The 20,140-nt window shown below is 38.5% G+C and overlaps 1 protein-coding gene across 13 annotated transcripts in view; it reads left to right on the top strand.

Annotated features, from left to right (window-relative positions):
- Positions 1 to 20,140, top strand: part of LOC119258865 (phosphatidylinositol 3,4,5-trisphosphate 3-phosphatase TPTE2-like) — a 90,231-nt gene that overhangs the window by 45,772 nt on the left and 24,319 nt on the right. For all 13 annotated transcript variants that reach the window (XM_054701829.1, XM_054701831.1, XM_054701830.1 and 10 more), the window contains 3 exons: positions 1,380 to 1,440; positions 2,219 to 2,300; positions 2,402 to 2,490. In XM_054701829.1, the coding sequence (XP_054557804.1) occupies positions 1,380 to 1,440; positions 2,219 to 2,300; positions 2,402 to 2,490 (232 nt within the window). The remainder of the gene's footprint in view (positions 1 to 1,379; positions 1,441 to 2,218; positions 2,301 to 2,401; positions 2,491 to 20,140) is intronic.

Raw genomic sequence — 20,140 nt, 5'->3', positions numbered from 1 at the left:
AGGTGAGACAGGAGAGGTCTGCCGCACCATGTGGGCTTCTCGCCGGCCAGCCGGGATCGAATCCGTGCTGCAGAGGCTACCGACAGCTTCACAGTGCGGTATTCAACCGCCTGCGCCACCAGGGAGGCCCAGTTCTTGCTCTTTTTTAGTCACTATCCAAACACACCAAATGTAATTACTATTCTAACTTATGTTACTTTGTCTTGAATTTCACGTAAGTGGAATTATATACATCTTTTTGGGGACTGGCATATGCATAACATAAATTCTAAAAGATTCATTCAATATTGTTGTATGTACCAGTAATTATATATATAACTACAGGACTGTGTGTGTGTGTGTATAGTCATGTATTGCTTAACAATGGGAATACATTCTGAGAAATGCATTGTCAGGCAGTTTTGTCAGGAGAATGTCATAGACTAGTTACACATACCTAGATGGCATAGCATTAATATTTACTGCTTTCTAGACTCTTGAAAGCCCAAGTATTTAATTTACATACAGAAATTACATAACTATACACCTTTCAGAAAGGCAGAAAATACATTACATTCTCTGAAATCTACTTTACAGAAATTTTAAAAGTCCAAACAGCAAAAGGTACAGATAAAGAAGCAGGTATAAATTTGGAGGCCAGTAATTTTGACAGAAAAACTATACAGCTTGCATGGCTTTTTTTTTTTTTAAAGGTTTATTTATTCATATACACAAGAACCAGGATACAGGTCACAGGTACAGGAGGGTGAGAGAATTCACCAGAGACAGAGCGGGGAACACAACTGGCAGTCTGAGTGAAATACACTGCTGAGGAGAGTGGCAGGCGAGACAGGAGAGGTCTGCCATGCCATGTGGGATTCTCGCCGGCCAGGAACTTTTTATATGTATAGAGCTTTTTATTACTCCTACCCTAGTACTATCCAGACTTAGAGTGTCTTTTTGACTTACTATTTCCTCCTGACAGTTGTAACCAATTTAATATATTGATTACTTTTCATCCATTTTCTTTTTCTCAATATTAAAAGTAAACATTGTTCTGAGGGTACTATGCGAATAATTTTCTGAACTTTATTTTCATTTTGTTTGCACAGAAATACATGCACCTGTGTATGTATTTCAGATGGGTAAGTATGCTGGAAATATTGTCATATTAGTATAGTGATATTAACTGCATTTTAAATAATACCCACTGTTTTTTAAATTTTAAAGTACGAAAATGATCAGTGGGCCATCAATGACTCAAAATGTTCATACTCTCTTATCCCACCCCATAAGGTGCTAAATAAGAAATAGATAAAAAGTGATAATAATTTTCAGTTACACCCAGGAAATGGCTTATGTTGTCATATGAATGCATGTTTTGTGTCCATCTTTTTTAGGAAGTTGCACGGTTCTTGGATACCAAGCATCAAAACCACTATCGAGTCTACAATCTATGCAGTAAGTATATAAGTAGATATTATGTTACTATACATAGAAAACAGATCACTGCATTTAAGAAGGTGATTCAGTTTTTAGGTTTCATTTAATCATATGTATTTGACAGTAGTGGGAAGGGAATTTAAAAAATCTCCATTTTGCACTGGCTCTGTTGGTAGGAAAAGATAGCTCAACAACAGTGTCTTGTGAGGAAGGCTGGAGTGGAGTTAGAACCATTTTCAGAAGAGCCTGCTGTAATGGTATTTGGTTTAAGAAAATAGTTCCATTTTTTTTCTCCCAGCTTGTGCTCTGAAAATTGAACAAATGCATTCTTTAACCCACAAGGAGTTATATCTCATGAACAGAGTAAGACTCTAAAAGATGGGGAGAAAAATCCCTGTGAACAGCTCACTGCTCTGTCTCTCTTGATTTTCCCTCTTCCAATATGTTAAGTAGACATTTTTAGGAGGTAAGCATTTTGGTTGCCCATATTTGCTTCTGTTCTATGGATTCTAACGACCCTATTATAATATAGTAAGTAATCTTCTAGAAAATTAAAAGTAAATCCTATTAAACCAAAATAAGTTGGGCTTAAGTTACTCAAGATGAAAAAATCACTACTATCCTTATGTTTTTGAAGCCCTTGAGTTCCTTTTAGAGTAACAGGAACCAGTCAGAAATCTCCTTTTATTAAAAAAAAGTTGAATAAGGAAATTCTAATAAAAACTGTAACTTATTAATAACTTGTTCACTTACTATACTAGACATAGAGATATGCTCTACATATCATTTATTTTAGGTGAAAGAGCATATGATCCTAAGTTCTTCCATTATAATGTGCATCGAATCTTGATTGATGATCATAATGTTCCCACTCTGAGGTAAGTTTTATACAAAGTGGGCTGTCAGAAAAGATCTAAATATTGGGGTTGATTTTTTGGAAGTTTTAAAATTCACTTAAATATCTTACATTTGATACTAGTGAGATGATGGCATTCTCCATGGAAGTAGAAGAGTGGCTGACTGAAGATAAGGAAAACATCGTAGCAATTCACTGTAAAGGAGGCAAAGGTAAAAACATTTTTCTTTTTCTCTCTCTGTTTTCTAAAGAAATTAGAAAAGTATATTGACATATAATAACAAATATGTACTGCTTTTAATCAGTATTAGTAGTTGTTAGTATTGTATTTTATTAGCTTTAAGGCTAAAAGAAGAGAAGGAAAGAGGAAAGCGAAAGGGATGAAAATACAAATAAAAGGACTAAAGAAGGTAGAGGGTATTTTCCCATTTCTTGACTATTTGGATTTCTTCATTATTGATTTGCAAAAATATCTGTCAAAATGCAAGCAGTGTTTAACTTTAGAAACTATGAGAACAGTTTTATTTTGATTGTTCTTAAACTTTTTGAGACTTTTTTAAGGGTAAGGGAACCAACAACAATGCTATTTCAAAAATCAAAAATTATTGGAATTTTTATAGTGCAATGTTAGAAGGAAGTTGATTTTGGTAGAGGTAAAATGAAAAACAAAGCCATTTGTAAAGCCTACCAATTTGAGAAGTGAGGAAGGTGACATCAGAAGAGAATCCATACTTCACTCTCATGTGAATAATCTATAAGCAGGATGTCATAAATTCCTTTCAAAGTGTTTTATGAGAACACTTGTTGAATATTTTTTTAAATCTTTTTTTAAATGGATAGCAATGTTGTTGTTTGTTGTTTTTTTTTTTTAGATTTATTTATTTATTTATACAAGCACTGGGTACAGTCAGAAGCGCGGGAGGGTGAGAGAATTCACCAGAGCCAGTGCGGGAAGCAGAGCCGGCAGACGGACCAAAGTGCACTGCTGAGGGGAGCAGTGGGCGGCAGGAGAGGTCTGCGCGCCATATGGGACCCTCTTCCGGTGGCCTGGGAGCAGCCAGGAATCGAACCAGCGCTGCAGAGGCTGAGGGCAGCTTTGCAACCCAGCACTCAACTGCTGCGCCACCGGGGAGGCCCCACATGTGGAATATTTTCTACCAGGGAAACTCATTAGAGATCCAGTGTTCAAGGTTTTTATTGGGCAATGGTTATACAGATACCTTCTGCCTAATGTGCACTAAAATTTCCATCTCCCAGAAAGAAAGCAAGTGTTCAAAATAAACCATGTTGTTTGCATAAACCATTAAGGCACATTGAGCCAATATTATTAGGGAATGGGGGGAACCCTCCTGATATCCACTTTCCCAACCAAGGGCCAAACTTGGAAGCAGACGTATGGATAGCAGTCTAAAGCCTACTATGTTAACTCTTTTTTACACAGAGGTATTAGGTCTTTGGAATTTGTTGAGACTTTCTTTGCGATATAATATGTGATTCGGCAGGAACTGTAACTAGTAATTGCATCTCTAGAAAAAAATATATGTTCTGTCATTTTAGGTACATGGGAGCTGAGCAAAGTATCCATTAAATCCACCTTGTTGATCATATTACACAAGTCTTTATAATTATTATTTTTTTGATCTTTCAGAATCTGAGAGAAATGTGTTAAAATCTTCCACCATGATTGTGAATATATTGGTTTCATTCTTTAGTTTAGGTGTTCTTGAAAGATCAGATAGCTGCATCATTAAAATATAATCTCTGTATCCCCATTTTTAGTGTATTTATTGTGAATACTGACATTTGATTTGGACTTATTCTGAAATTGTTGTGTGTTCTATATTAACCACATTATTTTAGTGTCCATTTTTATTTCATTTTATGTAGCATGTGGGTTCTCTCACTCTTTTTTCCTATAATAGTTCAAGGTTTCTTGACTTTAACTACAACTTACCAGTTTGAATCCTCTATTTCTGATCCTCTGAGTTTCTTATTTATTTATTTATTTATTTATTTATTCAAGCACTGGGTACAGTCAGAAGCGCTGGAGGGTGAGAGAATTCACCAGAGCCAGAGCGGGGAACAGAACAGGCAGACTGACAAAATACACTGCTGAGGGGAGCAGCGGGCATGGCAGGAGAGGTCTCTCGTGCCATGTGGACCAGGAGAGGTCTCTCGTGCCATGTGGACCCTCGCTGGCGGCCGGGGATTGAACCGGCACTGCAGAAGCTGCGGGCAGCCTTGCAGCCCAGTGCTCAACCGCTGAGCCACCAGGGGAGGCCCTGATCCTCTGCGTTTCCTTGCCCTTTTATTAGTTTTTTATTTCTCTCTGTCATTTCCATGTGTTTGATAGAGAGGTGGAGATTTTTCACTCCACCACTGGTTCTTTTTTTTTTTTTTTTTTTGTGGGACCCTTGCCGGTGGCTGGGGAACGAACTGGCCTCGCAGCCCAGCACTCAACTGCTGCACCACAAGGGGAGGCCCCACCATTGGTTCTTAAACCACTGTCTTGAGCTAGAAATAGTCTTTAACTTTGAGTCATCTTACTAGATTTATTGAACTTTCATGCAGATAATACTCAGCTTTGGTATTCTCAGTATGCTTACAAAAGTAAAGAAATATCTTTTATAACTTCCGATTCTTAAACATTCTTCATTTATGGGGAAACTATAGAAGAGTAACTTCCTTGCCAGATTTACCAGATAAATAAGACAATGCCAAAGAAAAAGAAGTCTAGCATAGGAGATTTCAAAAATAGTAAACCCAGATATAGTGAAGAAAGATTGAAGAAATGAAAGAAGTTAAGCAATCCTGCAATTATTAGAAAGTCCGTTATATCATTGGGATATAAAGGAGCTCTAGACTAAGATAGATAAATTGATTTCATAAATTTATACATGTCCATTGTGAAATCTACTAAAAGGAATAATTACTATATAAGAAAGTATCTTGAAATAAAATTGGAAAACAACAATTAAACGTGTAAACGCTATAGAACAGTTTTCTCAAAGTGTATATGTTATTATACAATGGGTACTGGTGGGATAATGCACATTAAATTGTCTGGATTTAAATCCTAGGGTCATTGCTAGCCCACTTGGGTGAGTTACATAACCACTCTAAGCTTTAGTTCCCCCACCTGTAAAATAGTGATATAATAGATACCTCAGGGAATTGTTTTGAAATTAAAATGATATAATACTTATTAAAATGTGTAGCAGAGCACCTGAGCCCTAGTAAGTAGTGAATAAATGCTAACTATTGTAATTATTAAAGTGGAACTAAAGACAGCACCAGAGTCATTGATGAAGTAGTGATAGCAAATAGACTAAGGATTCAAGAAGGATTCTCTGTCCTTAACTGTGAAAGGACAGAGAGAAGTTAATTGCTTGGACATTGGGGGTTGATAGAGAAAGTTATTTTATAAGATAGGGAATGTTTATTTGCTAAGGAAAATAATCAGAGAGGGGACTGATAAATTCAAAAGACTGAGTTGAAAGAAAAGGCTGGGGTCTAAAGTCCAAGTGGAGGATTTGGTTGAATTAAGAGAAAATACACCTCATGAGTGAAATTCAAAGGAAGAAGACAAGCACAGATGTAGTCACAAGAAGTTTGCAGGACACAAGGATCAAACTCAGGCTACCTTCGGTGGGCCATTACAGTGGGCCTTCTAGGTTGTAGCACTGACACTTAACCCCTAGGCCACCAGGGAGGCCCCTATAAATGATATTTAAACAGAGGTGTTATACAAGGAGAACTGACAGTATAACGTATGTTGTGACACTCTCAAAGAAATAAGTGAAACGGGTCTACCGTAGCTTAGAAAATTCATGTTGTGCATGAGTAATAATGGCTTTTCTTTGTGTATGTGGGCACGACCAATCCATTAAAGTATATGTATATTAAAATTTCTCCCTGAATTAATGCTCTAGTTGTTGGCTTACAGTTTGGAGATCCACTGTTATCAACCTGAAGTGGGTGGTTTTGCTCATTGCTCAGAAAGCAAAGACCGAACCAGAAGGAATTTCCACAAAGGAAGCTTTATTCCAGGAAAACCACCACAGGGATCTATTCAGCAATCATAAAAAGATAAATTCATGCCATTCACAGCAACAGGGATGGAGCTAGAAGAGATTATGCTCAGTGAAATAAGTCTGAAGGAAAAAGAAAAATATCAGATGGTTTCACTCCTAGGAGGAATCTAGGGAAACAGAAAAAGACAAAACTTGCAAGCAAACTGTACATCTAAGAGATACAACAGGGGACGGGGAGAGAGTGGGGTCAAAACAGGGGAGGGAAGAGCACAAGGGACTATGGTGATGGTCATGGGTGATGAGGTGGGGGGACATTTATGGGGATTTATTCATTTATTGCACAAAAATGAATAACAAGATAAAAAATAAATGATTAAAAAATAAATAAATTTGAATAGCTTGAGCAAAAAAAAAAAAGAAGAAAGAAAGAAAGAAAAAGGGCCTCCCTGGTGGTGCAGCGGTTGAGCGCTGGGTTGCGAAGATGCCCGCGGCCTCTGCAGCACCAGTTCAATCCCCAGCTGCTCCCCGGACACCAGAGGAGGGTCCCACATGGCACGCAGACCTCTCCTGCCGCCCGCTGCTCCCCTCAGCAGTGTGCTTTGGTCCTTCTGCCTGCTCTGCTCCCCGCTCTGGCTCTGGTGAATTCTCTCACCCTCCCGTGCTTCTGACTGTACCCAGTGCTTGTATAAATAAATAAATAAATAAATAAATAAATAAATAAATAAATCTTAAAAAAAAAAAAAAAAAGAAAGAAAAAGAAAAACTACCACAGGGAGCACAGTGGAGTTGGCATTCCAGATGGCTTGCTCTCTCTCTGAGCCACCATTTGAGAGAGTATATAAAGGGAAAGGTGTAAGAGGTGTCTTCCACAGCCTTGGGGAGGCACCAGCTGGCTAGTCAACTGACAGCTGTTAATGTTTCCATCATAACTGCCCCAGGTGCTTTCTATAAGGCACAGGTATTGCACACACACATACTACCTTTGAAAACTGGACACTCAAAACCACAGTGCTTAGCAGGTCTATGTGTATGTTGGAGGGATGGGGAACTCAGTAACCTCACCTTTGATAGTTACACTACCACTTTCTAATTTTCAAGATAAAAAATGAAATCAGCATTAGGCTCTTAGCACCTCTCATAATCTCTATGAGGAATATTCAGAGATATGAGTAATCTCTCCTACAATTTTGTCCAATCAGGACTCCTAAGTTTTCTGGGAAATAATGTCCTCTAGGTCCAAAGACTAGAATTAACTGAGAATTCTGTCGCACACAGATTCTTTGGCTCTTTTTAAAAAATGATGTCTAGTTTATCCTTTTCAATTGGATTTTTTTTTTTCCTGTTTGAAAGGGGGGGGGAATTGAAAAAGTTCCAATTATTAGACTACAATGATTAAAATCATAAGCTTTGAAAGAAAATATCTGGGTTCAAATCCAACTATGTCATAAAATAATTGTGTGGCATTGAACATATTACTTAAAGTCTCCATGCCTTAGCTTTCTAATGTGTAAAATGCAGATGATAACAGTACCAACCTCATAATGATTTTGTGGGAATTAAATGAAATGTGAGCAGTACTTGGCAAGGAATGGCAATGCTCAGTTATATTGGTCATTAATATTATCCCTCAAGCTTTACATCAGTTTTTTTTTTTTTTTAAAGAGTTATTTATACAAGCACTGGGTACAGTCAGAAGCGCGGGAGGGTGAGAGAATTCACCAGAGCCAGAGCGGGGAGCAGAGGAGGCAGAAGGACCAAAGCACACTGCTGAGGGGAGCAGCGGGTGGCAGGAGAGGTCTCCGTGCCATGTGGGACCCTCCTCTGGTGGCCGGGGAGCAGCCGGGGATCGAACCAGTGCTGCAGAGGCTGCGGGCAGCTTCGCAACCCAGCACTCAACTGCTGCGCCACCAGGGAGGCCCTTACATCAGTTTTTAACAGCAGGCTTATCTTAGTCTTTTTCTAGTAGATTTTCAATGAGTATATTGTTATTTAAATAATATGGGTGAATATTTGTTTCTCTAGCTCTTTTAAAGTCCTTTAAAAGAGTCCTTTAAAAGTCCCCTGTCCCTCCAAAGCCAAAGTCAAAGCAAAAGTTTAGAAGATCAAGAAAGCAGTACAAGAAGGTGTACACAGTCACACACACATACGCACAAAAGATCTGCACGAAACCTACCTTCTAGGGACCCAAGACACTGTGGCTCCAAAGGCAACCAATATCCTCAAAAGTGCACTCCAGAGAAACAAGCTTGACCACTATGCCATCATCAAGTTCCCCCTGACCAGCGAGTTTGCCTTGGAGAAGAAGAAGGCAACACACCTGTATTCGTTGTGGATGGCAAGACCACAGCACCAGAAGAAACAGCCTGTGAAGAAGCTATATGAGATTGGTATTGATATGGTCAGGGTGAAAGCCCTTATCAGACCTGATGGAGAGAAGAAAGCATATGTTCCATTAGCTCCTGACTATGATGATCTGGATGTTGCTAACAAAATTAGGATCATCTAAATCAAGTCCAGCTGGCTAATCTAAATATACATTTTTTCACCATTAAAAAAAAAATCTTTTAATGGATGCTACAAAGTTCATCTTCACTTGAGATGCTCATTGTATCAAATGCTGCAGGCAAGCTGAGAAAAGGCTATCTTGGTCTGAATATCTTGAATAAGAAATTATTTCAGTTTTATTTCAAGTGCTTTAAATAACTCTAAGGGACAAACACACTATCATCCAGGATACCAAAGTCTGGTCAAGTTACAGCAACCCTGGTATAGCTTGAGTATTTTTTTTTTAAGATTTATTTATTCATTTATACAAGAATGGGGGTACAAGCCAGATGTGCGGGAGGGTGAGAGGATTCACCAGAGACAGAGTGGAGAACAGAACAGAACAGACTGACGGAATTCACTGCTGAGGGGAGCAGCTGGCGAGACAGGAGAGGTCTGCTGTGCCATGTGGGACCCTTGCCGGCGGGCCGGGATCAAACCAGCGCTGCAGAGGCTGTGGACAGCTTCACAGCACTGCGCTCAACCCCCTGCGCCACCAGGGGAGGCCCTAGCTTTGAGTATTAAAGCTCTCCTCTCTTAGCAGTAATGTTGTAGCTTAGTATTACAGCAGGATTGTCATGGGTATTACAGCAGAATTGTCATAAATCAAGTGTTTTAGCTGAGTATTATGTTTATTCAGAGCTTCAGGACTGCAGTCCAGGAGATGCACACTCAAAAAACACTTGAGCAGAATGTTACAGGAGCCTTTTGGATAATGCACTTGTATAGACCAAAAGGGTGTGACTAGGTCTGTATCATGCAAATGAGGTTTTCAGTCAAAGCAATTCTTTGAAAGTTTATGGAAAGTTTATGAAGCAGGGATTAGTTGAATTTCAATCCTGAGTATGGCTTGCCAGTGTGTTTTCATTTCTTCTGGGCTATGGATGCTTTTGTGCATGCCCCAACACGCCTGGGCACCTGGACATAGACCTATTGGAACCTTACCTCAACAACCTTCCGGCTGTGTTTGGTTATTACCTAGATTTGAGATGGCTGAATGCTCATTTTTCTTTTTTTTTTTTTTTAACTTGTTATTTCCCCCTCTTGATCAAAATCTTTCCTTTGAAAACTATTGATTATCAACTGGAGAAGTCCCACGTCACTGGGGTGGCTCTGGCTGAGGAAGTCCTGTCCTTCATAGGATAAACAGTCTAATTAATCTGGTGCAGAAGAAAGGAGTCTTAAGGTTTTAAGAAATCAAGTTCTCAGGCCTCCCCGGTGGCGCAGTGGTTGAGCGCTGGGCTGTGAAGCTGCCTGCAGCCTCTGCAGCGCCGGTTTGATTCCCTGCCACTGGTGAGGGTCCCACATGGCACGTAGACCTCTCCTGCCATGCCCGCTGCTCCCCTCAGCAGTGTATTTCATCAGTCTGCCTGTTCTGCTCCCCGCTCTGGCTCTGGTGAATTCTCTCACCTTCCCGCGCTTCTAATTGTACCCAGTGCTTGTATAAATAAATAAATAAAAAACTATTTAAAATAAGAAATCAAGTTCGAGACATTTTCAATTTACATGGTTTTAGAAAAAGACAGTTTTAATTTTAAATCAAGCCAAGCCAAAAAGACTGGGAGAAAAGCTGTAAATGTCAGTTTGGAAACTCACAGCCACGTATTAAAAATATTTGGAATGTAGTACAGTTCACAGGTAAAAAGTAAAAACCTCAAAAGTGATTATGAGCACAAAAATCTAATGTAAAAAAAAAATTGTTGCTGAAATGTATTTTTCTCTCAACCTTCTCTCCAATTTACCAAATAATCACAGTAATATCAATTCATTTGCAAATTAAGTCTAATTCTAATAAATTTGGCCAGTTTTTTCCTCAAAAATATAGTAAGAACAGAATATAACCTTTTCTTAAGGAATCTCAGATTTTGCTCCCAATGGCCTCTTAGGGCTCAGGGTCATGCCAAGGTCTCATCAGACTTGCCCATAATACTTGGATCTTTTGGTAAATACCTGTCTTCTCAAGATCCCCCAAATGTCCCAGGGTCTCTGGGTCTGCCACTTCCTTACCCTTTCTCCGACAGACCTAGGAACATGTGAGCAAGTTACAAAGCTTCCTCCTCTTTGTTGGTTCTCAGCATGTGACTATGGGACACACCGGGACCCCAAATTGTTAAGGGGTGCATGCTCTGAGGGGGATTCCACTATCCATGTCCACAAAGGAAAAGGAAGCAGACTCTTAGTTTGAAAGTTCTTTGACAGAATTAGTGAATGCAGAAAGCAAAGATAAAGGATATTTCTTTTTATTATTAATTTTTTTATTTTCTTACATCATTGTTCATTTTTGTACAGTATTTGATTTCTCCCTTCAAGTGTAGCCCCCGTAAATCTCCCACAACCACATTACTCAAGAACCATCACCGCAATCCCTTGTGCTCTTCCCTCCCCTGTTTTGACCTGTCTCACTTCTCTTCCCTGCTGTATGCTTCAGATCTGTGGTCAGCCTGCAAGTTTTGTCTGTTTTTTGACACTTTGTTCAGTTTCCCTATATTCCTCCTACAAGTGATGCCATCCAATATTTTTCTTTTTCCTTCTGACTTAGATCACTGAATAGAATCCCTTTCCAGCTCCATTCATGTTGCTGCAAATGGCATGAGTTTATCTTTTTTAATTGCTGAATAGTATTCCACTGTGTGTGTGTATATATATATATATATATATATATATACCACATCTACTTGATCCAGTCATCTGTTTGGGGCATTTAGGTTGTTTTCATATCTTAGCTATTGTAAATAGTCCTGAAATAAACGTAGGACTGCAGGTTTCCTTTCTAATTAATCTTTTTATGTCATTCGTGTAGATTCTTAGGAGTAGAATTGCTGAGTCACATGGTAGGTCCATTTTTTAGTCACTTGAGGGTCCTCCACACAGCTTTCCATAGTGGTTGGACCAGTTTGCATTCCCACCAGCAGTATAAGAGGGTTCCTTTTTTTCCCACAACCTCACCAGCATGTGTTGTTGCCAGTTTTTTTTTAATATGTGCCATTCTCACTGGTGTAAGGTGGTATCTCATTGTGGTTTTGATTTTCATTTCCTGACTATAAGTGATGCTGAGCATTTTTTCATGTTCCTGTTAGCCATTTTCATTTCCACTTTGGAGAAGTATCTTTTTAGCTCTTCTCCCATTTTCACAAGGTCGTTTACTTTGTCTGAGTAGCATTGTATAAGCTCTTTGTATATCTTTCATATCAGTTCCTTATTGGTTTTAGAGTGCAAATATTTTCTCCTAAACTGCAGAGTATCTTTGTTTTGGTTATTGTCTCTCTTGCTGTACAGAGCTTTTTAGTTTCATGTAACCCCAGCTGTTTATCATTTCCTTCATTTTCTTTGCTTCTAGGGATGAGTCCTCAAAGATAATATAGAGTGTTTTGCCTTTGTTTTCTTCTATATATTTTACAGTTTCAGGTTTTACATTCCATTTTGAGCTGGTTTTTGTGTATGGTGTGCGATAGTAGTCTAGTTTCATTCTTTTGCATGTAGCAATGCAGCTTTCCCATCACCATTTATTGAAGAGACTATCCAAGAAAGGATATTCCTAATAAAACTCGGAAAATTACCCCTCATGGGCAGATGCCTAGCCACATAGGTTTGGACTGCAAAGGGACCAGTGAGGTTCAAAATCTTGTCACAAGTCTAAGGCACCCTCTGGCAGGGAACATTAAAAAAGGGTTAGGCAGATCTTAGAGAGCTTGCACAAAAGGAAATACCACATCAAAATAATGGCTGCCATTGTCAGTCTCCCCACTGCGTGTCACCCACTTGTCTCTTCCAAGTGTGCTTACATGCCTTTCTTTCAGGTGTCTTCTCCAAGTATTCTTCCAACAGCACCAGGGTGTGAGTCGGGGCTGCAGAAGCAAGATCATGAGCTTTCATGTTTTCAGTTATATACCTATATATAACTGAGTATAGCTACTTAACTCCATTCTTAGTTCCAAGTAATCCCCAATCAGAAGTCCAGTTCATGATATACTGGGTCTTGTGGCCCAAGACAGTTGCATGTAAATGGGTATGGGGAAAATGGAACCTCCCCTTCATGGAGGTGTATCTGCCACAACATACTTCACTTCATGGAGGTCTATCTATAACAGTTCTTGGATCATTCTGAATTCCTGAAAGCAATCAGGTTCAGATACAACATCTGAGTCAAATATGGCTTTACAAACATGTTTCCAATAACCTGCTCTAGAGATAAGATTCTTTTTTTAATATTTTATTTTATATAATTCTTACATCATTTTTCATTTTTGCACAATGTTTGCATTTTCATTTTGGTTATAGAGAGTCTTAATTGGATTTATGCAAACAAGCACATTTTCATGAAAAAAAAAAAAAAAAAAAAGAACAGTTACTAAAAATTTTCACATTTTGGGCCTCCCTGGTGGTGCAAAGGGTTAAGCACCACACTGTGAAGGAATCTAAAGCCTCTGCAGCACGAGTTTGGTCCCCAGCCCGCCAGGGAGCAACCCACATGGTACAGCAGACCTCTCCTGTCTCGCCCGCTGCTCCCCTCAGCAGTGTACTTCAGTCAATCTTCCTGTTCTGTTCCCCACTCTGTCTCTGGTGAATCCTCTCACCTCCCGGACCTCTAGCCTGTACCCCGACTCTTGCGTGCATAAGTAAATCTTTAAAAAAATTTTCATATTTTGGGGGTATCAGAGAGAAAGAAAAAGCACATTTCAGTTTTGCTCACAAAAAGATATAATTTACCATTGCTACAGGTGTCAGCTCAAAAAAAAGGAAAAGTTTTTTTTAATTGGGAAAAAGGAAAACATAAAAAAGTAATATTTACTATGTGTCAAATATTTTCTATAAACTCTACAATTCCTTATCCTCAGTTCCATGATAAATCTGTATTCTAGAATATCCTTTTGCTGTGAATTTCTCTGAATGCGAGGAAAAGTAGGTTCTGTAAATGGCAATAGACTTTAAAATGAACATAATTAAGAACTGATTATAACACAATTACAAGGAAGTTTACTCAGTTTTGTGACATATAACATTTTAAAATAACCAGAATTGCCTAGTAATATTACATAAGAACATATCAGGCTTTTAAGAAGTTTTGTATAATTTTAGAATTCATATTAATATCCACAGCATGCTGCTAATATTTAATATTTCTTCTTATGGCAATGCTTCCCATGAAGTTTCAAAATTCCAAATTGGGACTAATTGGTTTAATTCTTCTCTGGCCACAGGGGAAAGAACAATTCTTATGGCATGCCTTAACTGTACTTCCAAGATGTCCCTTTTTTTCCCCCTAAATCAATTAAAGACTTAGAATTTTTATTTTCAGAGAAGTTTTCATAGGTATTAAATGGTTTAAAACACACAAATTACTATGAAACAATACTTAGATTTTAATTGTAATACAATACAATACAAAGATTTTAATTGCAGCTCAACATAATGCTGACAGCACTAGATTTCCGCTAGCTAACCACAGGCCATGCAAAAAAAAAAAAATCCTTGGGTTATTTCAACATTTTATAATCTATTATAAATCTGACCATAGTTTAAGAATTTTTCTGCCCTTTTAGCAGATCAAAGAAAATTAAAGCTTGGTTTCATTGAAATTAGAACTTAATTTAAAAATTCTTATAACAAGATAATTGATCTAATCCAGTTATCCAGAAAAAAAATCTTTTTTAAGATATCTCTCACATATCTTTTTTTTTACTATAATAACCAATAACTTTAATAATTATAATAACAGCAACTGTAATAACCAGTTTCAGCTTGAGACTAAATCTTTTTTCCTAAGAAAAAATATCTCCATTCCTCATACCATCCTTTTCTTTCAAACAATGTATACACAAGCAGATTCCTACAATGAGCATGGTGGCCTTTTCATCTCCCTCTCTAGGCCCTATCCTTCTGTCCACAACCAAGTTAGTCTGGTATGGGAAATTTCTTTTTGAGGTAGCAAGTGTTCTAATAATTTTTAAATGCTTGACCCATGTCCACCAAAGTGTGTGACTTTTGACTTCCAAGACATACTTAGCAATAAGTTTTACCTCAGTGCACATTTGGATTTTCCCTTCTTGTAACAATAAAGACTAGGAAAACACCGGGGAGGAGGGAAGGGGAGAACAGCAAGAACCCAATCTTTAACCCAAACCACTTGCTGCTCTACTGGCTGATAGAAAACCTGGAACCCAAATCTCCCACAAAGGGAATGGAAGCAGAAACCCAAATTTTCTACCCATAGGATAGATGAGAACAGCAAGCACCTTACGCGGGGGAAAAACTGTTCACCCAGACTCAAGCTGGAAAACATCATAAAACAGCACCTAACACACAGTACAAAGGAAACATGGCCAAATCGCGCTTAAAAATAAATAGCAAGGCTCTGGGAGAAACAAAAACCAATGGATCAACCAAATCCTTAAAACGAAAGAGTTGTCCAAAACCCAAGAAGCTACCTTCCATATTATTTTCTCTTACCAAGCTTACAATTAGAGAGAGAAATAAAAACTTCATCACTACTTTATGAACTCAAAATGGATTAAAGACATGGATATAGGGCTTCCCCAGTGGCGCAGCGGTTGAGCGCTGGGTTGAGAAGCTGCCCGCAGCCTCTGCAGCGCCGGTTCGATCCCCGGCCACCGGCAAGGGTCCCACGTGGCACGCAGACCTCTCCTGCCGCCCACTGCTCCCCTCAGCAGTGTAATTCATCAGTCTGCCTGCTCTGCTCTCCGCTCTGGCTCTGGTGAATTCTCTCACCCTCCTGCACTTCTGACTGTACCCAGTGCTTGTATAAATAAATTAATTAAAAAAAAAAAGACATGGATATAAATCTGGGACTATAAAATAGATTGGAGAAAAATTGGCAAAATACTCCATGACATTGGCTTCAAGGATATCTTTGGGGATTCATCTCCAATGGCAAGAGAAGCAAATGAAACAAATAGATTACATCTAACTAAACAGCTGCACAATGAAAGAAACTAATAGTAGAACAAGAAGCTACCCTACTGAATGGGGGGAAATATTTGCACATCGTATGTTTGATATCCAATATATATAAAGAACTCATATAGCTCAACAAAAGTGGAAGGGGGAGGGAGAGAGAGAGAGAAGAAAGAAAAATAGAAGAGAAAGAAGATCATTTTATAAAAATCCTAAAACTAGTTGGAAATCAGGCCCCTTTTTAATTTAATCTGTTTATCTGATTTGAATATAAATTACTCTTTCATCTTCCTTCTTATGTTTGACCTCCTTATGTTTGACCTCTCCCTGAAAAGTTAGAGTAATTGTTTTTACTCAATTACTATTATGAAATTCACATAGAATATTTCATTTTTCTATGAAGAATCAAAGGTAAAGATTACAATGAAACTTTCATTAGCTTATTATGAAATAGGTCAAATTTGCTTCAAAGTCACTACTTATTAAAATTGTTTTCAATAATTTGTTTTGAATACTTTTGTTGTTTTCCTCTTTTAATATATTGTAAAGACAGACTTTTCAGAAAAGAATAATAAAGTATACATAAGACACATGAAAAAAAAAAAAATAAAAAAATTGGTAGAAGAGCTAAATAGATTCTTCTCCAAAAAAGACATACAGATGGCCAACAGGCACATGAAAAAATGTTCGTCATCACTTATCATCAGGGAAATGCAAATTAAAACCACAATGAGATACTATCTCACACCTGTGAGAATGACCAGCATAAAAAAGATCAGAAACAATAAGTGTTGTTGAGGATACAGGAGGAAAGGAACTGTTGTACAGTTAGTGGGAATGTAGACTGTTCTAGACTCTGTAGAAAACAGTATGGAGGTGTCTCAAAATATTAAAAATAGACCTACCATATGACCCAGGTATCTACTTGAAAAATACAAGTAGATACCCAGGTATCCTCCTAGGATACCCAGGTATCCTCCTAGGTATCTACTTGAAAAATACAAAACAGGGGCCTGCCTAGTGGCGCAAGGGGTTAAGATGCAACCTATGAAGCTATCTGCACTCATTGCAGCACAAGTTCAATCCCCGGCCAGGGAGATAGCCACATGGCACAGCAGACCTCTCCTGACTCGCCCACTGCTCCCCTCAGCAGTGTATTTCAGTCAATCTGCCTGTTCTGTTCCCCACTCTGTCTCGAGTGACTCCTCTCACCCCCCACACCTCTGGCCTGCACCCTGGTTCTTGTATGCATAAATAAATAAATAAATCTTTAAAAAAATTACAAAACACTAATTTGAAGTTATAGATGTACTCCTATGTTCCCTGAAGCCCTATAAGTAGCCAAGTTGTGGAAACAGCCTAAGTGCTCAAGGACAGAAAAGTGGCTGAGAAAAATGTGGCACACACACACACACAATGGAATACTACTCATCTATAAAAGCAGATAAAACTGACATTTGTGACAACATGGATGGTCCTGAAGAGGATAAGACTAAGCAAAATAAACCAGAAAGAATAAGACAAATACCAGATAGTCTCACTTGTAATTGGAACATAGGGAAATGAAACAAAGGGTCAGACAAACCAAACCAACAATAAATCCTTGACATCTGACTGCAAAACTGAGGCATCCATGAGGGGAGGGGAGGGTTCCAAAGGAACATGTGGAAGATTGTTGGGGCATTGGTGGTTCGCATGGTGTGGAAACATACATTTGTAGAGATTTTAAGTTATAACCCGCAAAGCAGATACTAAACAATGTAAACAAACTTTACCTCAATAAACATAATTGAAAAAAATATTATCACTTCTTGACTTTTGCCTTGTGGAGAGAGATTTGGGGGTCCAACTTGATAACAATCTTTACTTTTTATCTGGCTTTTTTTTTTTTTTTTGTGGGACCCTCGCCAGCGGCCGGGGAACGAACCGGTGCTGTAGAGGCTGCGGGCAGCCTCGCAGCCCAGCACTCAACCGCTGTGCCACCAGGGGAGGCCCTTTATCTGGCTTTTGTCAGACAACCAGAATTATCTTTCCATGGCAGCTTTCAGAAGCAAAGAGTATCCAGTCTATAAAGTTCCTCCAGAATGGCTTGCCCAATTATCAGGGCACAAAGGAAATCATTCCATACCTCTCTGGGTTCTTCTAGGCTGGCAAATAAGCAAGCATCAGACAGATTGGTAAGAGACCAAAAAGGGCCAAAAAGAAGTTTAATAATTACATGTATACCTCCTGTATACATGGGAGCGATCCAACATGACTAAGTCATCCAGGGTGGCTTTAGACAATTTCTAAAATAGTTCCATTCGTTTGCTTTCCAAGTAAACTAACTTGGGAATTTCAAAAGTTCCCCTTTTTGGCTAAATTAATCACCTTAGATTAATTTGGGAAAGGAGTTTGCAAAAAAGAGAATCCATTAATATTAAACATAAAATATACAGGCATGACAGATGGGGGGGGGCACTGGGTATCATTTCCAACCCTCCTTGAACATGATTCACCCATTTTCTTTACTTGTATCTCCCATTGATGGATATAGAATTTCAGAAAACTCAGCAAAAATCCTTGTACCCAAATCTTACACTGTTAGTTAGAGATGGGAAAGAAACCTTAAATCCAAATCTTGATACCACAATCTTTAACCCAAACCTCTTATTGCTGTAGTAGTTGATGGAAAACCTGGAACCCAAATCTCTCACAAAGAGAATGGAAGCAGAAACCCTTTTCTCAACAGAAAAAAAGAGCAAAACTCTTGTCAGAGACAAAAAAAAAAAAATAAATTCCAGAAGAGGGAGAAAGAAAAAGATGGCCACAATAAACGGTAGGAACCTCAATCCAAGAGCAGGAGGTTGGGATCCAACAGTACTCACCTAAATCCAGTCCTGCTCTGAAGAGGACTGAGCCTAATGAGCTCTGTGAAAGTAGATTCCATTGAATCCTTAGCAGTGCTGGAGTGCTGTAGTAAGTCGCTCTGAATCCTGGAGGCTGTACCAAGAACTAACCTCTGTGATACTTAAGTCTGCTCAAGTTATGCCAACTGAGTTACAGCTCGAGTGTTAAGCCTTGTGTGTTAGCAGTAATGTTACAGCTCTTTCTTTACAGCTCAAGTATTATGTTTATTTAAGGTTTCAGGACTGTAGTCCAGGGAGTAACAGACTCAAGGAGCTTCTGAGTTGAAGGCCCCAGCAGCTATGCAAATAAGGTTTTCAGTCAGTGAGGTTCTGGTTGGTGAAAAGTTTGTTAAGCAGTGATTGGTTGAATTTCCATCTTGGGCATAGTTTGCTGATATGCTCTCAGTTCTTCACTGTGAACACTTCCGTGCATGTCCAACATGCCTGGGTGCATGGACATGCCTGGGACTTGACCCTCAACAGTCCCCCAGCTGTGTTTCATTGATACCCAGAATCAGGGCTCCAAGTTCATTTTCCTTTTGTACTTTTTTTACACAAAGCTATCACTTTTGGTGTCTGGGAAATCACCTCAGTGCACCAAATTCAGAAATTTGGAGTGTAAGTTCTGCATTTGGGGGAGGAATAATGGGTTCAGCTTGAAAAAGAGTACAATTTAAGGACTGTTGTTAAAATTTACATAACCTGGCATTAAGATCTTGCTATTTGACTGTGTGAAAATCTCTTGTATTTGAGAAACTCACCTCTTGTTTCCTTATGCTGATCTGTATGTGATATCGGTAAAGCATTAACTAAATGGTTGTTATCATTTTGAAAACCAAGAATCGTATTAAATTTAGAGGTATACAATATTTCTGTTAACTTCAGGATGACAAATGCTCTTCTCCATTCCAACCAACTTCAAGGGTTATGTGATAGTCTCCATTTCCTCTATAAACACACTGGTGTCCATTTGCATGTTGGAAACTGACTAATAAGCTGAGTATGACTATGTGTTTTACTTCAACTATTGTTTTTCTTTCTACTTGTTATATGGTGCTAAATAACCAAATAATATATGACTGTGAAATGTCAGAATGAACAAGAAATGTTAAAATTTTATGAAACCTGAGTTGAATGTTTCAAGAAGATTCAGTGAAACTGAATGACTACAATTAAAATTGCAGCTGAATTAAATGCAAGTAAGACTAATGTAAAAGATTGGGAGAAAAATTCCAATAATAACACCTGGAAGGATTGTACACCTAAAGTGCTCTAAGGAATCTGAGACTAGAGATTATATATGATGCAATGATTTGTGCCATGGATGTGGCCTTTCCCAGAAAGAAGCCCAATTAGGGGGATTTAAAGAGTTAAAACCATCTCATATCATACACAAAAATCAATTCAAAATGGATAAAAGATTTGGATGTATGCTGTGAAACCATAAAATACATAGAAGAAAACATAAGCAAAATACTTCACAA

The sequence above is a fragment of the Talpa occidentalis genome, unplaced genomic scaffold, assembly GCF_014898055.3.
Source record: "Talpa occidentalis isolate TD23 unplaced genomic scaffold, MPIMG_talOcc4v2.1 talOcc4.5, whole genome shotgun sequence".
Lineage (NCBI taxonomy): Eukaryota > Metazoa > Chordata > Mammalia > Eulipotyphla > Talpidae > Talpa > Talpa occidentalis.
The sequence above is the reverse complement of the archived record's forward strand: the minus strand, read 5'-3'. Positions and strand labels throughout refer to the sequence as shown.